Below are 27,034 nucleotides of genomic sequence, written 5' to 3' on the forward strand. Positions count from 1 at the left end.
TTTTTTAAGACATATTCAGCAATATTCAGAAATCTTCAGCCAACATTCTTCCAATCTTCAGCCATACTAAGAAATATTCAGACATATTAAGAAATATTCAGACATATATTAAGAAATATTCAGACATTAAGAAATATTCATATATATTCAGAAATATTCATATATATATTCAGAAATATTCAACCATATTAAGAACTATTCAGACAAATTCATCCAATCTTCAGCCTTATTAAGACATATTCAGCCATAATAAGATAGCATGAAATGGAATCAAAACCCCATTGTATCTGATTTGATCTTCCAATTAAGCCCAAGGTTTATGATCGTTTATCACTTTTTCTAAGAAACACAAAATATAGTGAGTGCTTTGATCATAGATTGATCTGAATATATTCAAATATTTAAATAAATAACATTCTTAACATCCTATCCATGAACAAAATGGCCTGCATGGTTTGCATTAGAATAAAAACAGTAACTATGGTCAGCTTAAACCTCACTCACAAACTGATTAACTAATATAAAAATTATGTGTCAGATATAAACTTCTCTTCCTTTCTGTAATTTAAAACTTGCTGTCTCTGTACTTCAAACTTGAATTGCTGAATAAAGGTATTAAAATGGAGTCTGCATAAAATCTGTTTCATATCATTGCTGGCAGCTCATATTTAATCCCCTAAAAGTACAAAAATATCCACAAAGAATCAATTGTTCTTGAGGTTATGAAGCAATAAATTCAATAGAAACATTATTGCATTATGCATTTGTACTGTATCTTACATTGGAAGCCAAAAACTCAAATTAAGACCCCCCCCCCTTTTATCCCTTGAAGATAAAATTGGTGACTTATAGTTTTCACTAAGTTTGTTCACCCAATTTAATTTTTACATTTAATGTAGAAAGTGGTAGTGCATTTTTTAAGTTATTGACTGCAGATTAACCTAGTTACTATTTGTTTTATGAATGTGACAACAAATTTTGAACAATATATATATTCATTACATTAATTGTCTGCCAAAATTTTCTGATGTTTTCTCAGATTTAAATCCTAAATGTTTTATAATAGTGCCTCAACAAATTGCATTTTATAATAATTACAATTATCATATGTTAAATCAAAATACTTATCTGAAAACATTTGCGTTTGGATTCTCCATATTGTTTATCCAGCGTAATCTTTGATGACGTATGCCAGTGCGTTTCAGTCAAGGTGTCAATCTCGCCCCATATCATATCGGCCCGAAATTGATTCGTCCCCGTAACGGTGTTTCAGTGAAACTTCTCAAAACATGCCGCCGGTCAGGTCACAAATTACGGCCGATTTGCAGGGTTTGCTGGTTAGTTGAAATTTAAAATTTCGAAGAGTAACTTCCCCTTAATATGGGTGTTTGAGAAATATTTAAAAATGTATTTGATCTTATTCAAATATACGTTTTCCTTTGTGAATTTTAGTTTTGTGAATAATTTCTATTGTAAAATACTGCTACAACTTGTATTTCATCTTATTTATTTTTTTTATTTTGCAGGAATAAAAAATAAAAAACACCATACACTAACGATTTTTCCCTAATAATTATATGAAATTTGCAAACATTGTTTCACTGGATATTGCCGATAATCACTATATGTAAAACATTGTGATAATAAAAATATAATGACAAGCTGAGCAGTACTCACAGTTTACTGTCTTTATGATACATAACAATTTTATATCTAATCAGTGATATTAAGATGACAAGGCCCGTTTAATGAGGTTGAATTATTATGATTTTAATTATTCAAATTCAAAAATGACACTTGCAAGTATCCATTGAAAGGAATCATATGGCCAGTTTTGTAAGGTTAAATGACCATTTAATGTACGGGTCTCCTTGATTTAGCCAATATGATGGGAGAACTGTATTTAGAGAAGTTTTAAGGTATAAGAAACATGAATTCCTGGTGTTGCATTAAAAACATTTCCCCACTGAATGGTTATTTTATTGTCGGCTTTGCACCTTGCTGCAAAAGGTGTCAAAGCAAAAATTAAATAGCCTTTCAAAACGTCATAATTATTTGGACTAGGTACAAATGAATTGTACTGATAATAATGATCAAACTACTCATGAGTTTTTTATTATGTACACTTGGTTTTCCAAAGTATTTCATAGTTATATATCAATGGGTTTAAACTGATGACTGTAACTGCATTCACGGTCATCCCAAAATGTTAGATGAAAAATAGGGGGGATTATTATTACCCCGGGATCAGCTGTTTTTAAGCTCAGGATTTCGGGATTCACTCTTTCGGGATTAGGGAATTCTTTTTGGGGATTTCGGGACGTCGGGATTATGGGATTTCGTTTTTTAAGTCCGGGATTTCGGGATTAGGACCCCTCCTATCCCACCTCAAAAATAAGGTCAGTAGCTATATTGCCTTGGGAAAACACTGTAAGATTCTTGCACTTTTATGTTGATGAGCCAGATGAAGGATTTCTAAATTTTTGTAATCAGGGAAATTAATTCTTGCTGTTATTTGTACATTTTCAAAATATTTTATTTTATGTAGTTTTGTTGGTGAAACTTATTCACATAACATTCAGACATTCCTTTTATGTGTTAAAATTAAATAACTCAGTGTAATTCAGATCTATGACTTATTTCTAGTTTTCTGAATTTTGTCTAACTTCTGAATGATTTAGAAAAAATCAGACAAAATTCATTTCTATGAGATTATAATTTACTTATTTCCAGTTTTCTGACTTTTGTCTGACATAACTTCTGAATGATTTTAAAAAATTCAGACAATATTCAGATCTATATATTAGAATTTACTTATTTCCAATTTTCTGAATTTTGTCTGACTTATTATATAATATCTGAATGATTAAGAATAATTCAGACAATATTCAGATATTTAGGGGTGTATTTAATTAATTTTTGGTTTCTGAATTGATTTTACTGCTGTTTCTTAATAATTCAGACAAATAAGACAGTATTCAGAAGTTCTGAATATGTCTGAAACTTTTTCTGACTAAATAAGAAGTATTCAGACAAAATTCAGAACTATAAGACAATATTCAGACACCATCAATAAACAGGTCAGACAGGATTCAGACACCTGATTTGTTCTAAGACACATTTCAGCCAAAATTCAGAAAATTTCAGCCACATTCAGCTAATATTCAGAAATTATGGTTCATGAGGGAAATTATCTATTGTACAAATTAATCATTCAGCAAATAAAATCTGCCAAAATCTCATTCCTGAACATGCAGATACACATCTTTCTCATACTCTTTTGTTGTGAGAGAAGATCAAATAATTTAAAATGATTGATGAATTTTTCTTGACCTCCATAACTCCATTCATCTTTGTCTAAAAAACTGATGTTGTCTGAGCGATTCTACTAATTAGTTTGTATCAATTCTTGCTGCAGCAGACAATTCAGATCATTGAATTCTGCAGTCTGATGGACAGACAAAGCTCAATCAAACGGAATTTACTTAAGCTGTAATTGCCATCTCAAAGTGCATTGAGGAATGCATTATCTGAGGACAGACAAATATGAACCAACAGGAGTTGTAACATAAAACTTTGATAAGACTGCAAAATCGCCCTGATTATCTGATCAAAGTGTATTGAGGAACAAGGATTTGGAGAAATTGAAACAAGCATGAATTAATTAAGAACTTATAAATCATTACAACATACTTCCATTTACTGAAGTCAAACTGTTTACTGCAATAAACAACTTTTTACTCAACCAATGAGGCAGATCCAGTAATAAAATTTCCAAACACTTTGGGCACACTGCTCAGAAACATGGGTCTTCATGCACATGATATTGTATGAACAATTTCCTATTATTTTGTCTGTTGTTTGTCTACATATAGTAAGGGGGTTTGGGGCATTGTCTACTTAAAGACCCTTATTGATGGGCCTGTGATCTGATTCATTTTAAGCTGTTTCAGGAATTTGGCCTTGAATATATAAATAAGTGTACCAAAAATATACAAATTCCTTTCAGTTTGTCACAAAAATATATATGTTAAAACTGAATCTACAATAAAACACCTATACAAACAGTCACCTTTAAAAACATGAATTAGGACTAGGTCATCCTGATACTTATGATAAAAGAGACATGAAAAAGACTAAATAATGTGTTTATTAAATTTCTGTTAAGTTTTTATTTGAAGTTGTGTCTTAATCCTCTGTCAGTCCTGGTTACCAGTTCAATTTCTTTCAAAAATAGTTAAAGCCTAACAGCTTCACCCAGCACAAAGAATTTGGGCCACAGTGATTGGACAATTGGAACTTCAATATGTCATAATTTTTTGCTGAGTCAAGATAATTTATAAAACTAGTGTCATTCTGGCCAATATTTCAAAGACTTCAAATAAACTAGCTTTCTACAAAAAAAAACTCTTGTCCTTTTAAAATTGTCTCTTCATACTGAATTCAAATGGAAGAAAATTTGTAGAAGTTTAACTTTCCAAAATCTCACCCTGTCAGACCATTTTACTTATTTATTAAGATCCCCTAGATTGTTATTAAGATAAAATAATAAAAGACCATTTTGTGATAATGTAGTGTTAAAAATACCCCCATAAAAGTTTTCTTTCTCTAATAAAAATTGATAGTAAAATAATAAGAACACATATGCTTCAAAATACCTGTAAAAAGTTTTTACAACCTCACATAAAATTGCCTTTTATTAAGCAAGCCCAGTTCAAAGGTAAGCAATGGATTAGAACACATAAAATGGTCCATAAACCATCTCTGATACATGTAATTATCCAATATAAAGAATTCTTTCATCAAACTTTACAAATTAACATTTACTTGCAAATTATTCATGTTATTGTTAGGTTTAGAAAATTGCTTATTTACACAAGGTTAAAGTGTCTACTTTAAAATGTGTTTAAGTGTTTCTGGTGGCCTGCTTAAATTTCAATGATGTTTAGTCTGCAATAGTTTTTTGTTAACATCCCATATGTACCAGACAGGGAGGACACAAATAATTTGCCAAGAGTCCAAGACATCAGTGGACTGACACTCTGGTCAACTTCAGGGTCAAAAACATACAAGAAGTATCTTTTAACAATACATCAAGCTTAATTAATTCCAGAGTTAACAAAAGTTTAGGGAGACATGAACGGAAATTTGATCCGCCATCTTTTTATGATTCAAAGTTCCCTAAATGTAAAAAATCTTTTTTATAAATAAGTATTCTTGTTTACCATATTGAAATACATTTCTTTTTTCAAAAACAACATTGTGGGTAATGTTTTTTTTGCTGTATTTAGACATTATTATCGATGGATTAATCGCTTCAATGTGGCAATAAGTCATACATTTTTCTGATTCAGATTAAAGGTTATCAAAATTAATATAATTCATCTATTGATTACAATCATCCAGCCCCACAGGCCTATAATGATAATTAATAAATTGATAAATCAATGTATCAGGAGTGTCAAATGATAATTTATTAAGGGAATTATAATCTAGTAATCCACTCAATTAATAGGTTGACATCTTGGGACATAAATATTGACTTTTCTCGCCTTTTCTGGTTACAAAATTACATACTTTTTTAACAGGTGGCGGAGTTTGCAGCATTGTATGCCAACTGATTTAAACTATTCAATATTTTATTTCATTGTCATTCAAAATGTGTCACAGCTAATATTTGTATCGCTGCACACAATGAATGGGTTACTTTTCCTGTTCAACTTCCAGCTGTGATTTGTTTTTCTCAAATAACATAAAATTATGTTTTTTAGTGCAGGATTGCAATAAGATGCTGCAAATTCAACCACTAATTTACGAAATATCTTGGTAGTGTGTCAAAGGGACAATATCATTTGAGAATCATTAGGAAATGTGTGGGTGTTGAAATGACTGATTTGTTTTACATCTTATAATCATTGTTCCTGCATGATTATTGTACTTTTAAACAGTAGGAAATAAGATATACCTTTATAACAGCTAGGACACTCTAAAAATACTGTCAGACCAGAGAAGGGGGATTGGAGGTTGGACCCTCCCCCTTTATTTCTGAAATTATTAGTCTCTAAATAAATCATTTGGTATATATACAAGATTATTTTGAATTAGAAAATAAAATTTACCTTAATAACAGAACACTCTTCAAATACTGTCAGATCAGAGAAGGGGATTAAGCAAAAAAGTTGGACCCTCCCCCTTTTTTTCAAGCTTATTCTCTTCTCTTGGTATATATTTAAAAAATACTTCCAAACTATGTTTAGATGTACATACAATTGTGCTATAAACAGGTCAAAACAGCTCCAATAATAATATCAATTTAATTAAACCACTTGTATGTCTATTTCAGATTGTGCAGTGTCCCTTTCATAATAGGAAATTCCAAAGGAATTTAATAATTACTCTGAAGCATTAAGAAGCATGATGAAAATTGAGTTTAATTATCATATCATGTTTTAAACTGACAAAGGGACAAATAAACAGGTGAATAGTGTACTTGGCAACCTTAATTAAAATAACCAATACAAAAAATAATTAACCTTAATGTAAAGATAGTTGTGGACTTCATTTCTTCTTCCTTCAATTGATTTTCTTAGGAATAAAATATTTGAATTTTAACTTGCAAGGTTTAACTATATAAGAGTTAAAAAAATGCACTTTATGAGGTTTAAAACTTGAATCACATTTTAATGAACAAGTACAGGTTAGGTTCCAAATGACAAAAGTGAATGACGAAGAGTATATTTTAATGTATACAGGAGACGGGAAAATCATAAAAATTGAGAATCTTAAATCCCTACAATTATTAATTTGGCATATTCATAAGATATTTTAATAAATTAAGGATAAACATGTTTTATATTGAAAGACTATGAAAAAAATTGACTAAATAATATTATGCAATTTAATAGGGTCCCAAAATTGATAGGGGTAGGTAAAACTTTTAATAAAGTAAACATTGATGGATTTCCAAGATAAGTTCGGACCAAGTGAAGCCATCTTTATTGTTTGAAGCAGATTTTAAAACCATTAAAAATCAAATATACAAACTCAGTACACCAACAATTCTTTTATGTTTAAATTTCAAAACATTAATATTGTATGCGCGTATGTACAAAATTATCATATTACAGTATATATTAAATCCCTCAGCTTCACCTCTTTAATTTCATTGCTGACATGCAAAAAATAAATATTTGAAAATCATACCATATCATTTTATATCCTTTACTAACATGCTTATCAGATTTGAAAGAGATAGAATATAATTTCGAATTTGCATAATCTTTTAAAATTTTCCAGTTCAACATCTTTTTTTGTTTTTAATCTCTAGACAAAATCTATTATTAAAAATATTTGATAAAATCTAAAGGAAAACATATCATAAATATGAAATGTGATTTACATTTAAAGAGATACTAAAAAGATATAAAGCCCATTAATATTTTCAAGTATACTAATTTTAAACAATTTTACCATGGACAACAGGTGGTGTCATGGGTGCGTTTGATTGGTCAAAATCTCTTTAAGACAAGGAGATCACCAAGAACTCTATCAAATTAAACAATTGAAGTTCTGATGGGTATTTTTTTTTTCTTTTATGACAACAGGCTGATATTTTTACATGATCATAAACATTCTTTTGAAATTATCAACAACATAAAAATTTTAAAACTCATAAATTTGTCACCCAAGTACAATTAGATTAGGTATAAGAACAGGTAACAATCATAAATGCCACAATATTTGTAGTGTACTCTAGACAGTAGATTACAAGCTTGTTATGTTAGTTACTTATATCTCATAAACAAATTTTAAAATTTATGATAAAAAATTTCAAGCTATATATATTGTGTACTTACAAACATGATAAGTATAAATGATTAACCTTTTAAATAAATTTTGATTTTATAAATTGTGTGAAGATATAAGGTAATATGATAAACATAAAATACTCCCTACATAATTAACATGAAAATAAAGGGTTTGAATATAAAATATATGTTTGTACAGTCTGCAGTTATCATTTAACAGTGGCCATGGCAGATCCAGAAAATTTCATATCAGGGACTAACTTATGAGACTTGTATTGAGAGGCCCCCTAAATCAACCTTTGATTAACTTGAACTTAATTCCTGAGTCCTCGTGCAAAAAATCTGTACTGCACTGCACTTCAGTTGGCACTCTGTTATCTAGCAGTCTTTAAAAAAAGATAATTTTTATGATGAGGAAACTTGTAAATACTTAGAAGACAGGTTATGACAGGCAGCCAGTTCTGAGGTCACTAAACTTATAGGTATCTTATTTTTTGGTGAAATCATTTGGTTGTCAAGTTAATGTTTTTTTAATAAAACATAATAAACCTGATGACCCTGGATGCTGCCATTTATTAAAGCACCTGATAAAACAATGCATCACACATCTGAATTTATTAATGCTTCCTTCTGCATGGGTACAAAGTCTGTTTTAAGTGATAAAAGTTGTCAATCAGAAATTGTGTTTGTACTTGCATATATCTATATATATATATATAAGAAGATGTGGTATGAGTGCCAATGAGACAATTCAGCATCCAAGTCACAGTTTGTAAAAGCAAACCATGATATATAGGTCAAAGTAAGGTATTCAACACAGAGAAATATATGGGAAAGTCACTTATTGTATAGACCTTCAAGCTGAATATTGGGTTCAGATATCATTACTTAAGAGAGCTAGCTAAGTCTCAGTGGGCATGCTTAATAATTTAAGAGGGAGCTAGCTAAGTCTCAGTGGGCATGCTTAATAATTTAAGAGGGAGGAAACTGAATTACTGAATCAACCCGGTCAACAATTGTCATACATTTATTTTCCTTATGAAAAAAAAAACAATACTTGACATTAAAGCAATGAGCCCCGTTTTAACTTAGCAATGCATTATAAAGCTGTTGTCATTTTGATGATATTTAACTTAAGAATAATCATTAAATAATGATTTCAATATAGCGCTTGGTATTTTCTTATTTTAATACAGATTTTTAACCTCTTTATTTTTTCCACTCAGCCATCTGTTTCAAAAAGTTATGTTGGAAGGACAATGGCCTTTAAAAAAATCTGACCAGAAATCATATGATAAAATCTCCAATACAGCCACCTATATGTAAAACCATCAATTATTCAGGCTTTATTATAGATAAATAGTCAGGAGTAATTTGCAGGGATGTTTTAGAATTGATATTGATGAGAGAAAATTGTTTTATGGGCAATCATATTGAAAAGATCAAAGAGAACAATTTTATACACTTGATTGAAGTTCATTTGGACTAGTGAAAAACAAGCTGAATTGGTGAATTGTTATGTTTCCAATTGTTAACTACATTCTATAAACTTAAAAAAAAAATTAAAAAAGGGGGGGAGGGGGAATGGATTTTTATAATTTACCCCTTTGTTAAAAAATTTTACATGATGAATTAAGTTCCAGACTATAAAATAGGGACTGTGACTAGGATGGAGAGTTGTCACATTGGTGCTCATACCACATCTTCTTCTCTATGTATACATGTACCAAAGCAATAGCAATATTTAGTCATGAGGTATGAATGCATTGTTAGACAAAAATAATGAAACATAGTCTACCAGATGTTTAAACCAGAAAAAAAATCATGAAAAGAATCTTCTTTTGGCCAGATGTACATTTCATGAGACAAGATAACTTATTATGATGTACATTTCTGCTTACATCATCATTACATTTCATCTTTCATAAAATAAATTTCCTACATTTTCTTCATTCCCAAGACAGATGTTTACAACTGAAGTTAACAAACAAACAAAGACAATAGCTTGTTGTAAACAATTATACAATTATGAAGATGTATATTTGTAAATTATAAATGTCAGAATAAATGATGTCACTGGTTAAAAATTTTCATACTGATGTGAACACATGCCTAGGTAAATATATACATTTGTCGAAATCCATAAAAATACATCAGCAGAAAAGTAACTGCATATTGGTAAATTAATGCACTAGGGAAAATGTTTTTCTCTTACATGTAACATTTATAGTATACATGCAAAACAAATTTCAATATTTTTTCTTTCTAATTTTAACAGAAAAATAAAATAATGTATTAGTTTGGGTTGACAGTGGGGTAAATTCATCTAGATAATGTAACCCAACATAAAAAAATATGTCTTCAAAGGCAACTAGAGGTCAACTTCAAAGTCATTCAAGTCATCAACCAAACAAATAGACATGCATTTCTCTAATTTACAAGGGGCATAACTGCAAAAAATAAGTATGCAGAACCCCAACAAAAAACATTCTCTCATGGTGACCTCTATAAACATGTATAAAAATATTTCGTTTTATAACTGTGTAATAACAAACAAAATTCTCTTTTGCACCGTTCTCAAAAGGTAAACGTCTTCCGTTTTGTAAAATATTTGTCATTATAGAAGCATAAAAAGTAATAAATTCTATGGTTTGAAGTCAATGATTATTTCATATTCATTCCAAGCTTTGATCAATGGCCCGAGACTTTTATAATCATCAGACCTTTTTGATATAAAATATTAAAAAATAAGTATCTGATCCGCTCTTTTCTACCCAGACTAGGAGTCCCATGTTCGAATAAATCTGTACAAAACATCAAATTTAAATCTCTGTAATGAGGGTGTTTACATCTCGGTGAACAATTCAAATCCCATCTTCGCTCCGTGACTGGAAATTTTGCATTAGTTTCCATTGGTACGGAATTAATTTCTTCTAACATGTCTAAATTATATAATAGATGCCTTTCATTTTTCCTATTCTGTATGCTAAAGAAATTTTCATTAGTCTTGAATACCTCTCAAAGGAAACCCAAATTAGATTTCATTTTTGAATTACAAATTTGCCTATTAAACTTTTAAAATATTTACTTTTTCAAGGATACCTTTCTTAAATTTTAAACTTGTTCATTGTTGTGTAAATAATATTTTATACATTTGACAAAATAGATTCTTACATTGGCTTAAAACGTTTTCACAAATTCATTTCAACATACCCCCTCCTCTCTATAAATTCTACACTTGTTATTTTCTAATTTGACAAAATAATATCTATTACATTTGACCTTCTACAAATTCATTTCAACATTACCCCCCTCCTCTCTATAAGTTCTGCACTTGTTATTTTATAATTTGACAAAATAATATCAAACATTTGGCTTAAAAATGTTTACAAATTCATTTCAATATTACCCCCTCCTCTCTATAAATTCTACACTTGTTATTTTCTAATTTGACAAAATAATATCTAACATTTGACCTAAAAACTTTCCAAATTCATTTCAACATTACCCCCCCCCCCCCCCCCCCCCCTCCCCCCCCCCTTTTCCTCTCTATAAGTTCTGCACTTGTTATTTTGTAATTTGACAAAATAATATCTAACATTTGACTTAAAACCTTTTACAAATATTTTTCAACATTACCCCCCTCCTCTTTGTAAATTCTGCACTTGTTCATATTGATTTACAGTCCTTAGCTCTTAAGATAACTAAGTACCTTATTACCCTCTAAGAAATTAACATGCAATAAAAACTTCTCTTAATGATGTTTTCCCCAGCCTTCAAATAAAGCTATACTTTCACATAGGAACCACATTCTTGGCTGCACAAGGTGTCTGGCTAATGATTTTAACATTTTTCTCATAATATTTACTTTTGCTATCAAAATACAATGTTTTTGCTATCTAATTAGATTTTGATATGTTATGCATAGAGAAGAATTTATTTTGTAATACAAAATGGAATCTGAGACTAACGTGTAATGGTGTAAAGCAGTATATAATTGTTTGCCTAAAAATTAAAGCTTGGCTATCAATGTTGTAACAGAGAAATGACAACTTCCAATGCAGAGTCCTTATTCAAAATTCATAGTATTAAATATAACTTCATGCACATGGTTCATGTTTATCAAAACAAGACAACTTTCTAATTTTAATGAAACTTTTGTTACCATAGAGGTTTAATGAATACGCTTGATAATGCAGCTAGTGCGGGTTTGCTCATTGTTGAAAGTTCTACCATAGATGTTATACCCACAACGCAAATAGAAACCTTTGAAGCTTAGACAGGCAAACCTTATCTATGGGTATTTCATCTATGATTCTACAGTGACCTATAGAACTTTGCTAACTTTCTATTTCATCTGTAAAATGTTTTCTCTATGGCAATCTTCTTATATTTGAAATGATAAAAAGTTTTTTAACATGGCATCAAAACTTCTGGAAGGATTTTTATTCTTTCATCTATAAAGGGATTTCTTATTGTATTCAAAATAACAAAAAAACAGTATACTTGTGAGTACTAATACCAGGCCTTTCAATAAGGTTTTTAATGAATTGATTCATTATATACTATCTGAGGTCAGCTAAAATTTAAGCTTAGTATAAAAACCCTAACAACCCACCCACAACATGTTATCATTTCTTTACATGCTTTATTAATATAGCCCATAATAGACAAAATAAAAACACACTGCATAGCCCAAGCCCAAAATCAGTCGGGTAAACATTAGGCACAAAGCTACTTTGAAGTGAAATAAATGTATTTAAGTTTGTAATCGCATTCTTTTGTTGGACCTAGAACAAACAATAGCCAGACTTCTATCAAAAAGTTAAATTTAACTGTAGCCAAATAGTCAAGACTGTATAAGATAATTGGTCAGCAAATATTTAGATTACAGAGTTATCTCCACTTTAAGTTTCATAATGTGCTTTCATGTTTTGTGGTTTTGCAACTGGAGAATGGACAGAACATCAGAAAATTAAATTATAAGTAGCCCTAAATTGCTTAATATAAATATTTAAATATTGAATTATATTATCATGTCTTAATTCTAACGATATCTCATTAAGATAATTATTTGACAGACAGCTGAACTTATCAATGTAGAAATATTTTTGTTTCATTATTAGAATTCCACATAAGATTATTTTCCTCTGACTTTACCCTATCTTTCAAGTCTTAATTATTTGTTTCAAGTCTTTAATTGTTTGTTAAATTCTGATTTTAATTGACACAAGGTGATGGTATCAAATAAATGTACATATGTTTATTGAATTTTTCAAAATATTTTAAAATTTGTTTTAAAATTGAACAAATATATTGGTCCCCCTTTTTTTCATTAACATAAAAATAGAACCGAAATATACATGGATGAATCACTCCTAAATTTTTCCCCTTTGATTAGTACACCTTAAAATTTCAAACCAGCGATTTATTTGTTTTGTCATCAGACAAAAGGAAACCAGATTTAACACACCTGCCCAGGTACACAGAATAATCAATGACATCAGGTCATGATTAAAACGATTACAATTTATTCACTTCAATAAAACTGTCCGGCATAATGGCGGCTCCCCTTGAAATGACATTCCATTCTATTCCATCGGAGTAACACAATAATCACAGGATTTTATATCTTTTCAAAAGACTTAAGACGGAGTTCAGTACATCCTTAATGATACATTTTTGTTTGGGATTTAGCCATTATTCTGCTATAAACAAATTTAAAACCCAGTACAGGTTAACTAGAGGGTTATTCTATTGAAATGAAATGACACGTCCAACTTTTGTATAGAGTTTATTTTTATACAGGCCGATTGTTGACCACTTCACCATGATATTTTAACAAAATATATGCATGGATTAAAAAATTTGAACAAAAGAATGAACTAGAACAACTCCGTTAACAATAGGTGTGTCATAATACAAGTTGTATTTCTGAAATTGGTAAAATTCAATTAAATAATTAATGTATATAGGTCAGTATAAATTAAACATAATTTCAATTCTGATACATTATAATTCTGTATACTGTGGATTTATTTATATTAGTTGGATAACAATTTTCGTGGATATATAAGTGGGTATAATGGGAAATTAGTGGCTATATATATTTAAATATGTCAATTCAGTTAAAAATTAAAAAAAATCAGAAATTGATTAAACATGTTAATTGTTGGTGTTTTAAAGCCACTTTTGGGCTATTTTCATGGCAACCAGTTTTTATTGGTGGGGAAAGCAGAAAAGCCTGGTGAAAAAAAACCTTTTTAAACGTCCTACAATTTTCTCAATCACTTCCGATGAGACGAAAACATATCATACCTATCACTTTAACCCTGAACTTAATGAATAGAAAGATAGATCTATCTTGTTTAAAGTTAAGACTCACACCACACCTTGTAAACAAAACAAAAAAAACTTTTGCATTACGTTCCATCAAACATTCGTCAAAGGCGTAACCAGCACTTTCAGACCCTTTTAAGAAATTACCGAAGGTGAAATCACTTGAATGTTTTTAAGTTAGCACTTGACAACATGTGTAAAAAGATTTTCTTAATTTTTGTATCAATCTTTATACCTTAATGTACTTGAAAATATGTTTGAATGTACTATAAACAAACATTTGTAAAGTCACAGTATAGGACATGCACACCTTCATTTGACATCATACCACATTTTGTGTACATCATTCAATACTTAAAAAGTTTTTCTTTCATTTCAAAAGAAAGTTCTACATTGACAAAATCTTTTCATTCATACAATTTTGCACTTTCTTAAACTGGACCATGTTATTTTTAAGTCTTGGGTGAGGCTAAACTAATTTTACTTTCAAAAATGGTTTCCCTTTAAAGTTTATGGTAAAAAATATTTTCTTTTTGGTCAATATATTTATTTGGAGAATGTATATTGGTAGACCTGTAACTTTGTTACTCTACATGTACCTTATCAGTCTAATACAAATTAGGACAATCAAATACTGTTTTAACCCCCATGCATAACTCAAAATTAACAACATATGAAACGGACGACACCGAAATAAACATGTCTGGTAGTTCATACCTGAAGGTTTCGGTCATAACAATTAACATAATATGTCCACACTTTATTGTGGTAAACTGATTAATGTCAATTACATGTATATTACCCACTACACGTTGATTACACTTATTGTGAAATGGACATATGTATACTAAGGTTTACTGACCATCATTTAATGAGTCTTGTTGTTTATTGTATATTTACATTTTGTTTATTGCAGTTGTTTAGTACTTGACCACTTATTAGTGGTAATAAATGTCCAGGGTTTTCCTTTCTTTTATGTTGATAAGTAATTTTCTTGGCGAGTTAAATTAAGAGAGCATAAAATTTTCCCCAAAACACATTTTGTCTTTCTTGATAATTTTGTTTAATATATTTATATTTATATTTGAACATATCATATATATATTCCACTACAATTTGCTACAATATCTGAATATAAATATGGAAATAACAAAAAAAGATTTAGTCCATATTTGATGAGAAAATATCTAGAACAAATAAGATATCATGTTTAATGGTGTACATGTACATGAGCAAAACAATCAAACTCTTTTATCTAACCTAGAAATTTTATATTTCATTTGATCCCCACGTTTTCTCAAGCAGAGTTGTAAATAGAAATGAAAACCCAATTCATCTCTTTCAAATTAAACTTCTCCAATTTTTAAATGACACTTTGTGCTCGTACCGTGCAACGAACAAAATTGCACTTCAATGTTGCCCTGAACTTTAAATTAAACGAGTACAGCTGCATATCTTGTAAGCAACCCCCTAGATCTTGTTTTCAGGTTTTATTTTTGTAACATTGGGTTGTAATAAACAGGTAACGATTCACTGTGAATAACATGTGAATATTGTTCCAACATACAATGTAAACAAAGACAATTTCATATTTCAAATTACGAATCTGACAAACATGGGACAAACGGGTGGAAGACTCAATACAATTTTGACAAACTGGCTGGCCTTTTCAAAACACAGGCTTTTGTCCACAATGACAAGATAAAAGAACAATATGAAACGAAAAATACGAACTTAGTCACCCAAAACAAAGAATTTTTAAAGATAGGTGTCACTTTAATGTAACCCATACCTTCGTCTTTTTCTTGTGGCATTTTATCGTGGTCATGCGATTTTGTCATTTAAAGTTAAATAAAAAGATTTGATACCTAGCGTGGTATGTACGGACACATTAAATGGACCCCTAACAAATGTGACATATAATTTATGGAGTCTGATCTCATACCCAATCTTAACCCATTGTGTAACAGAATCTATAAATCTTGGCCATTTGTATTGTATATTTTCTACTTTATCATGTCTATTTCAAATGTACTTTAGAGCGTGTCATTCTGGTCACAATATTGGTGGAAAATGAACTTGTATTTTACTGAATTGATACAAATTTAAAAAAAAAATTTAAAAAAAAAACGTATACTCTTTTAAAATTTATCAGATTCAAAATCTTTGTGGTGAATTTAAAAAAAAACAGAAAATCAAGAAGTTACTCAGGGTAGCTCCTAAACCCCTCTATGAAAACAAATATAGTCCAATTTTAGTCGATAATTGATGTATTGAGCTAAAACGGATATATATTAAAGTGCACTGTTTATATCATCAAAAGCCACTTTTAAACAAAAGTTCAAATGCAACTAGTTGGGTTTAAAATTACAAATAAGTTTTGAATAAAAAAAAATCCATACAGAGTGCTTTTCATATACCTTATAAATAGTTTTGCCTATAGAATTTTTATGGGCCACAAAAATAACACATTTAACACAAACTGTTATAGATATTGATTAGATGGTAATAAATTTGAAATATAATTATGGATTTTTCTTCCATAAAATAATAAAGAAATCTTATGAGTGACATCTTATGGGTCTGAAGATATTACAAATATTTCTTCAATAGGAAAAACTCTTGTGGAAGGATTATACATTCTTGATTAATTCATTAATAAACTGGAAACGGAAAAATGTCCCCGTTATTTGTTTTCCATATTGATAAATAAACATTAGGTGTAATGTTGTTCGTAAATAGTACGGCCAGGGTACTGAAAGAGTACCTACTGAGTTTCTATATAAAAGAGATAAAATATTTCGGTTGTCAGCGTAAGTGAAAAGACCTATAATTTCTACGCTATTGTACTGATAAATTTGAATCAAACTTTCAAAATTCTACTAACATTGATCAAAAAGTGTCATAATCTTGAATCTATTCAAGTTATGACTAAACAGTTGATTTGGCTAATCCTCTTGGACACTGGCCTGGCTTTAGTGCAATTTGTCAATTACATGTAGATATAGCTCCAGAGTTTTGATGGTGAAAGATATTTTTTAGTTATATTCTTAAAGTAGACAGAAATGTATAACTGAAGCAAAAATCTAAATTTCGATACTTTATAATTTGTTTTACTAAATTCCATCACTTTAGTGCACTCACTATCCCCCTTTTTTTACAACCTGAGTGTCAACAAGGTTTTTCACCCAAATTATAGTACATGATGTATATTTCTTCAATGAAAAAGAATTGCAACAAAAAATATTGTTTTTTTAATATAATATTTATCTGTTCTTGATATGAATTAGAAAAATCTATTGATTTTATCTCAGTATTAAGGGGAGATAACTGCTTATAATGGAAAAAAGAAGTTTCAATACCTTTTATAATTATACAAGTGCATTCATGCTCCTTTTACTTTATATTTCATATTACATTACCTTTTCACAATTCTCAATACATTAAACTTTTACTTCCATGCAATTAACAAATGTAAAATCAAATGATAGTTCAGTTTATTTTCAAGAGCACAAATAAATGTACAGCGAAGTATACTAATATAGCAAAAAATGTAAAACTAGTATTTTGGGTTTCAGTACAAAAATAAACTTGTCAATCTTTGGAATTTTAAAAATTACACCTGACAGCCACATTTCTTAATCAAACTTCGTTTTTGTAATAAGACGAAACTTTTTTGATCAACTGCACGTTTCTAGTATTAAGTGTGCAACATTTACATGTTAACTGCCAAATGCACTGCGTCTCTTTGTTGTTGATTTAAACTTTTTCAACATTTAAACTAACTCAAATCTTTAGTTTCATAAAGATTTATCTTTCAATTCCGACTGTGTTTGGCAGAGACGATCCAAGGTGTGACTGTCTCTGTTATAATAATGCAATCACATGTCAAGACGATATTTAAATAACTAAATACCAGAAAAAAACATTTAAACAAAAAATGGACAAAAATGCCAACTTGTACAAATTACTGACACAAAACTTAAATCAAGATGAAGACATTTACTGTTAACAGTTTAGTTGTTTTTTTCTGCTGGGCAGATATAAATCTTATAAGATTAAGGTATGTAGGTAAAGCCCAGCTGGTACCTATGTGTATTTTATTTAATTGTGCATCGTCGTGCAATTTGTTTTACATATATAAATGTGCAAATAGTGTGCAAGCTTTTCATGTATTCATGTGTTTAGTTACAAACAGTTTGTACAATAAATTTTACAAAATACCTGTATATAAAAATACCAGGTACTGATCAAGGATTTTGAAAAAAGGGGGAGGGGAGGGGTCAGGGGCAGGTTAGTCAATGTTTGGAGCATTAGGGATCGAAGGGAGTTTTTACATGTCTCATAATAAATCGAGGGAGTTTACATGTCTTAAATCAAAGGTGATTGATTCTAAATTGACCATCCTATAAAGAAAATACACAATATTTGTATTCTAATACAAAAGACAAAAAAACTCCTTTGATCAATTTAATGTCAGTCTTGTCAAAAGTTAAGGAAGTCACAATTTATCTTAAAAAATGTGTCATTTCTATCAAAATACATGTACAATGTATCAGTATTAAAAGTACATAATTTATATACATGACATGGGAAAAGGGTTGATATTTGGTTTTACAATTTTATTACATTTTATGATTTACATCAAAAATCTTGTCTGGCAATTGAATGAAGATCATGTTAAATGTAAATAATGAAAGTTAATTGTGATTGATTCATTAGTCAACCAGTCAATGGAGCAGAAAGTTTGGTCAAAAATATTGTCTTATGGATCTCAAAAAACAAGATTGTATTTCTGCTAAACAGATTTCTTTTATTTTTTATTGTTTCATGCAATTTGTATTAATTATCCAAGTAATAATTACTCCACTTTTACATCTTGCAAAACATTGATTTTAGACGTAGTCAGAATAATTTAAGACAGTTTGAGACTTTCCTCACTCTGGTACTTAAAATTTTGGGTCATTTTTAGCTGAAATGGTTTGCTTATTTACTGGTAAGAAGAATGAATTCAAGATTTAATCTGTTTTGAGGAAACTTTGTGTTTTTAGCTAATCAACATTGCTAAATACAAACAAGATTTAATTTAATACTAATTGATTTTAGATCAAATTTTTACACTCTTATAAGTACATACATGTCTATATTATCTATTTAAATTTAAAATAGTCCCATTTATGACTATTTCAAATAGCTTATAAACTGACCCTAATAAATAATTGATCATGATATTTATTAAGATGAGTGAGGGTTATATTGTATAGGTATGTCCACTGATTTTATCATGTTTATCATACATTTTTATGGCCAGAGTCATAAATTCATGTCTATGGTCATTTATCAATAAATGACCAAACATTTTATGACCATACCTATCAATTTCTTACTAATACAAGTGACACCTTGTACTTTTCTGTACTTATACATATTTGGGGAGAAATTGAAAAATTGTTATAATTATATGACTTGTTTTCCTCGTTTATTTTCAAGCGTGACTGGTCTATAATTGTGTAATATTTGAGCCTTACAGCTAAATTTGGTCAAGAATTGTACAAATTTGTAAGAAAACAAGAATTTCACATTAATCATGTTATGTCACAAATGACCTATAAAATATTTTTATCTTCTGTCACATATTCTAATGAGAAATAACAGTACAAAAATGTAAGGCAAATTCTACTATGATTTACCTGAAAAGCAAGTTTAATTACTGAATTCAAATATAATATATGTCCTAAACTAAGGGTCTGGAAGGTTCCCTGATCAGCTCAAGATAAAAACAAGATTTAGGCAATGCAAAACAGCTTACATGTTCCCATTTTTTAACCTTATACCAAATTTATGTTGCAAAGTTTCAAGTACTCTCTTTTTTTTCATTCCTCAAATAAATATTCTTAACCATGTTAACCATGCCATGTGTTGTAAAATGTAATCACGTTGCTACAAGAAGTCATATACATGTATATCTAACCACTGTCTTAATTTTATAAGATTTAATTCTGTCTTCAATTCATGATCATTGCAGTTCAAATTTTTTATTGATAGTACTGATCAATAATTTTTTTTGCTTTATAAACATGAGCATACATGTACACGTATTCAAGGATAGAAAAACTTGTTAGGACATTCGTGTGACATTTTATAAATGAACCAAGTAAAAAATCATAAGCTTATCACATGTATAATTAAAGTGTGCCAACATGGATTTTCTTGGTTGCTGAGCACATGCATATGAATATGTACATGCATATATCATGTATATATATATATGCTAAAATAAGTATAATTTTTAAATATCTAATTGGGGCATCTTTGACACCAATTAAAGTTAAGTATATCTCTGCTACAATTTTTGCAAGTCAAAACAAATAAAGAATTCAAATACATGTTACATGCCTGTGTTTCAAGTGATTCAGATTTAAAAGCATATATATGTTAAAAACTTAAATTCAAGGTTTTAAAATTTGATTTTCATTATAAAAATAAGAATTCAATGCTCTTAATTCAATCGGCTTTTTTTTTTTTAATTATTCAAAACTAATGCACCCAATTTATAAATTCATACCAAATTAACACAGATTATCCTTTTCTTAAATAAAACAAAATAAGCTAATAAAACTTACCACAGTGCAGCTAGCTCTTGGACTGCTCTGGGAACTCTGTATGGCACACACAGTAACGTTAACATTACTCCCATGAATCTCTCTATCCAATTGCATGGCGGCACTAAATATTCCTGAATTTTCATCAATTTGAAACAATTGTCCAATTTTTCCTTTAGTACTAATTCTAGTAATATAAAATTTCTCATTTGCATACGGACTGGTGTAAATGCGATTAATTGATTTTCCAATATTTTGATTCTCAGGAATTTGAAGTAAATACGAAGAGGTTTCAAATCTTGGTCCCACTCCTGATGACGGCACTAGAATAACTCTTACATCCATTTCCTTCGATTTTGGTGTCATTCCATTATCAGATGCTTTCACTCGTAATGTATACGTTCCCGGTGAGGCTGGTAACGCAGATGTAACAGACAATGCTCCAGATGTAATGTCAAGGTTAAAATATGAATTTTGAGTAAGCAAAGTGTAGACAACTCTACCGTTGTTCCCTTCATCAGGGTCCTCAGCCTTAATTGTTGCAAACTGTCCAATACTTGTTGGGTACGTTACTGTGACAGCATTAGTTGATAAGAAAACAGGTGCATTGTCGTTTTCATCGATGACATTAATAATGATGGTCTTTTCAGACGATTTTCTCTTTGTGATGTCAACGCCTTTGTCTGATGCATCAACAGTCAAACTATACGTAGAGACCTTTTCCCTGTCCAAATCAGAACCAGAAAATGAAATTTTTCCTTGCTCTGAATCTATAGAGAACATGTTTGAAACTGGTTCCTGGTTGATGATGCTATAGGTCACAGACCCATTGAGACCAGAGTCAATATCCTGGGCTGTTACTTTCATGATGGACTGAAAGGAATTTGCATTCTCCGTAATTGAGGCCACGTTTGGCGTATTTATGAAAGTTGGTACATTGTCATTCTCATCATTGACTTTGACTGTTAGACTAGCATATGTTGGCAGAACCTTTGGTGTTCCTTTGTCAGAGGCAGATACATTTAGTTTATATTCACGTTTTGTTTCATAATCTAATCCTTTATCCAAGTACAATTTCCCAGTATTAGCGTCTATTACAAATGTTCCAGCACCTCCAGTTAGAGAATACGTGATTTGAGCATTTATTCCAAGATCAGTATCGGTGGCAACAAACTGAATAATTTCATCTCCAACAACTGTATATTCGGACAAGACGACTTCATACACAGACTGTGCAAAAAGTGGTGAATTGTCATTGACATCTAAAATTGTAATAGAAACAGTGCAAGTTGCGCTATTTTTTGTTATGGATCCAGAATCTGTAGCCAAAATGTTTAATGAATAACTATCTTGTGACTCACGGTCCACAAATCCAACTAATGAAATCTGTCCACTTCCTGAATTTATTTCAAACTGTCCATCCTCATTTCCATATAATATTGAGTATGTCAATGCCTGATTTTCTCCACTGTCCAAGTCAGTTGCACTCACCTTCACAACAGGCGAATACTTTGCCGAATTTTCTTTCACTTTCGGTCTGTAGATATTGTTGTCAAAGATAGGTGGGTTATCATTCTCGTCAAGGATACGAATTTCAACTGTAGCTTTGTCATTTAGTTTTGTGATTCCATTGTCGGTAGCCATAATCTCAATAGTATAAGAATCTTTTCCAGTGTCTTCAATCAAGCTCTCTCTATCGAAAACTTTCAAGCTTCTGATTTCACCTGTTTGTACGTCCATCATAAATTTATCATGACCAGTCACTAAGAAATACGAAATTTCAGCATTCCTTCCGATGTCTTCATCTGTGGCACTCACTGAACCAATAACACTGTGTGCTGGGCTATTTTCCTTGATTGTCATTGAGTAAGTTGTGTTTACAAACAAAGGCTTGTTGTCATTGTTGTCCAAAACGTTTATTGTCACATTGACAGCAGAACTCCGCCGATCGGCACCGTTGTCAGTAGCAACAACAGTCAGTTGATAGTGGTCCCTCGTTTCACGGTCTAGTTGTTTAGCAACATATAGGGCACCACTGGGGAAAATTCCAAATGATGAATCACCATTCCCTCGAGTAATGTTGTATGTTATTTTCGCATTCTCACCAAAGTCACTATCAGCGGCTTGCAGCACCAAGAATTGTTCGTTTACTGAAGTGGTTTCGTATAATGAGTATGCATAACTTGTGTGTGAAAATACCGGAGAATGATCATTTACATCTTTGATGACTAATGTGATTTGCTGTGATGACGAAAGTTGCTGAGATCCACCATCAGTCGCCGTAATTGTAACCTGGAAAGATCTCTGCGCCAAGTTCAGTTTCTGGATAGATTTCGCTAGAATGATCATTCCTGTATTTCTGTTGATTTCAAATAGATTCGAAAAGGATGGGTCATTTATAGAGTAAGTAATAACAGAATTCATATCAGCATCTAGGTCAACTGCAGATGCAAGATATACTTCATTTCCTTCCGGTAAATTTTCCGCAATGAAAACTTCACTGTTGATGAGTTCAAATTTCGGTGCATGGTCATTAACATCATTTATAGATATATGTACGTCAACTTCTGCGCTACGACTGTCAGTGTAGGCAACGATTGTAAGCGAATACTCTGATTTCATTTCCCGATCTACTCTTTTCACTGCAGTTATGGCCCCTGTTGTCTGTCCAATATTGAATATTTTTTCAGTGTCACCATTTACAACGGCATATCTGACAGTTTTACCATTCACAACTGCTCTGACAGAGCCAACTGTTTTTGTTGTTGGATTTGATACAGTACCAGAATCCTCATCAACATAAAAATTGAACGGCAGACTTTGAAAAACGGGAACAATGTCAATTGAATTGAAAACGGCTATTTCAACGGTGCCAACATTTGATACATGCGAAGGATCAGGATCAACTGCCACCACTTGTAGTGTGTACTGATTTCGAACACTTCTGCTTAGTACTCGTGTTGTCGTAATAATACCAGTGTCTGGGTTAATAGCGAATGCTGGATCATTTGATACAAAACTGTATGTTATCTTAGCATTAGATCCGTAGTCTCGGTCAAAAGCAGTCACTTGAACAACCAATGAACCACTTGGTTGATTTTCATCAAAATTCACAAAATACTTTTCTGGATAAAAAGATGGCTTTTCATCATTCTGATCAGCAATTCTTAAATTTATTGTTGCAGTAGAGGACAAAGGTTGTGGTCCTTGGTCTTTGGCTATGATTTTGATCTCATAAAATGACTTGACCTCTCTGTCTAACATCTTCAGCGTTGTAAGTTTACCACTATTCGTGTCTATGCTAAATGTACTTGGATATCTAAGTTGAACATCGCCGTGCAGGTGATATGATACTGTCCCATTAATGCCAGAGTCAACATCAGTTGCAGTTGCCATTATAATTTCAAATCCTGCTGCTTTGTTCTCATCTAGTGTGATATTGAAGCTTGAGCTGGAGAAAGTTGGTGCCTGATCATTTTCGTCTAAAATGTTTATTACGACTCGTGTAAAATTGTAAAATGGACTGGGTCCACCATCATGAACTGATACATTCATTACAATACCTGAAGCAATTTCGTAATGTAGTTTTGCCTTTATTGTGAGAAGTCCCGTCTTTTTGTCTAATTTAAACCATCCACGTTCATTCCCAGTAACAACAGAATAGGTCAAGTCAGCATTTTGACCCGAGTCTTCGTCATGTGCTGTTAAGCTTTCAACAAAGCTACCGACAGGTAATGTTTCACCAAGTGTTATCCTGTATTCAAGTTTTGTAAACCAAGGAACGTGATCATTTATATCGATAACATAAACTATCAAATATGCATAAGAAGACTTTTGAGGAATTCCAGAGTCTGTGGCTTCAATTGTTAAGTTGTAAACACTAATTCGCTCTCTATCAGGAACTCCTATGAGTTGTACAGAACTGTACTTAAAGTTGGGTGTTGACATTATTTTAAAATGTCCCTTTTCATTTCCTGATATAATTGACAATGATGAAATTGTTGTTCCAGGATCAGCATCTGTCACTGTTACTAAGGCAACAATGTTTGGTGTACTTTCATTTTCACTAACGGTAGAATGAGGCTTTGAGGCATCTGGGTAGTGCTTTATTGAGATGGTGGGTGCATGGTTGTTTTCGTCAACAATTTTCACAGATACATAGGCTCTTCCTGACAATGAAGGACTGCCACCATCTGTAGTCGTAATGGTTATAATACAGCTATAGGGTTCACATTCTAATTCTCCAGCAGATCGATCACAACGTTGATAACAATACAATGGTGTTTTGGTTGTTCGGATCTCTCCTGTTTTAGGGTCAATTTGGAATTGATTTGAGTCATCCAACAATGAGTAAGTTATGTCGCTGTTTACTCCAATATCATCATCTGACGCTGCAGCGTGAATGACAAGTGTACCAATAGGGGCGCTTTCATTTATGGTTGCTTTATACTGACTTTGATCAAATATTGGTGGGTTGTCATTAACATCGTCTACATTTATCGAAATCTGTAAATACCCAAATTTTGGAGGTGTTCCGTGATCCTGCACTGAAACGTTAAGCTGATAAACAGATCGTTCCTCTCGGTTTAATTTTTCTACGTTTCTAACAATTAATACCTCACCATACTGATCAGGATCGTAAAGAACATCAAACTTATTGTCGTCATCTCTTGAAATAATTGCATAGTTTGAAACTCTACCGTTCTCTCCAAAATCGTTGTCAGAGGCTGTTGTAAGCGGTACTTGAGCACCTTGTATATTTTCGTAAAATCTAATCGATGTTGTTTGTTGCGGAAAAGTAGGTGAATTGTCATTTTTGTCTAAAATCGTAACCCTAACATTGATGGGGTGCTGCTGAGTATTTGATGATGATGAGCCAGTTACGAAAAAACTTATTGTGTTTTGCTTAAGTTTTTCTCTGTCTATGACAATATTTGTAGTAATCCTACCTGTATTTTCATTTAATTTAAATAAATTTTGTTGGTCTTGAATATGATATAGATATCCTGATTTAATTGGTAAAGTTCCTACAAACGAATCTATTGGTAATTCTTCAGAAATATTATAATTTTCAGTTGTAATTTCTGGTGTCCCACCAGGGTCCGGCACTTGAGAAGTCACAGATAATATTTGTAAAATAACTAAAAATGTTGTCAATAATTCTCTCCATGTTGCATGGAATATCGTTATTAAAGCCATGCTTCAAAAATATAATGTTTTCCCTGAGAACCTCTTTTTGATCAATTTTCTCCACTAATTTGTACTCACAATGCTAAATTATGTTTCGCATTTCACGTGTATTTCATGTATTTGTTTTCATGTAATGTAATTCCTCTCGAAACGACACATTTTCCAAATTAACAATTATTACTGTTTGTTAGTAGTAAGCCTATAATGCGAAATGTACACATTTTGAGAACTATAATACACAGCTCCGACCTCCGATTGTTGACAAAGGTGATTTTTGTCTGACACTCACCTGTGTTCAAACATGCTACCTGAGTTTTCACGTATCACACTTTTGAAACGATACAATTATCGGAATGATAAAGAAGTTAATTATTTGTATAAATCCTTTTTCCTTATTGTTTCATTTTCACATTAAGTTCAAATTAATAAAATCCTTATTTCAATCAAAATGAAAATTGTTCTTCTAGTGTACTTCCATGTTTCTTCCAAACATAACAAACGGTGCGAAATGCTCGCTACGTCACGAATAAACCACGCCTCCTTTAACTTGATTGAAAAGTCGATGCTTTACGCCCCAAGGAAACAGGTTTGGTAGAATTTTCAAAACTTTAGCAAAATTGCACAAAGAAATTACAAAAATATCGTATAGTAATAAATTTATGGAATAGCTTTGTCTTAATTTAAATAATTTACAATTATTAAGATTGTAATTTAATTATTTAGTAATTTTGTTTTGAGCAATCCCCTTACTAGCCCCACTCAGGTATGAATGGAAGGAATTCAATTACCGGATTACGTATGAATATGGAATGCCAGGTAAAAATAAATCGGATAATTTGTCAAAAATATGAAATTATCATTACTAACTGTTTGACAGTCATGATCACTCGCTGTTTTTAGACAGACGATTAACACAAATTGGCGCTAATTACAAGATTATCTATGTTTCTCCTTTTCTTTGTAGACAAAACTGTTAAAATAATTTTAAGTATTTTTTTTTTAATTTGAAGGGTAAATTTATTTATTTTCTAATAATAACATTTTTGGTGTGTGAAAGCTTTTCATTATACACTGAGACTCATGCAGGCTGTCTGG

The 27,034-nt window shown here is 31.0% G+C and overlaps 1 protein-coding gene across 1 annotated transcript in view; it reads right to left on the reverse strand.

Annotated features, from left to right (window-relative positions):
• Positions 1-26,465, reverse strand: part of LOC134697876 (cadherin-related tumor suppressor-like) — an 83,647-nt gene extending 57,182 nt beyond the window's left edge. Inside the window, exon 1 of the mRNA XM_063560163.1 lies at positions 20,771-26,465. Coding sequence (XP_063416233.1) covers positions 20,771-25,948 — 5,178 coding nt within the window. The 5' untranslated portion in view covers positions 25,949-26,465. The remainder of the gene's footprint in view (positions 1-20,770) is intronic.
• Positions 26,466-27,034: the final 569 nt, after the last annotated feature.

The sequence above is a fragment of the Mytilus trossulus genome, chromosome 14, assembly GCF_036588685.1.
Source record: "Mytilus trossulus isolate FHL-02 chromosome 14, PNRI_Mtr1.1.1.hap1, whole genome shotgun sequence".
Taxonomy (NCBI): domain Eukaryota; kingdom Metazoa; phylum Mollusca; class Bivalvia; order Mytilida; family Mytilidae; genus Mytilus; species Mytilus trossulus.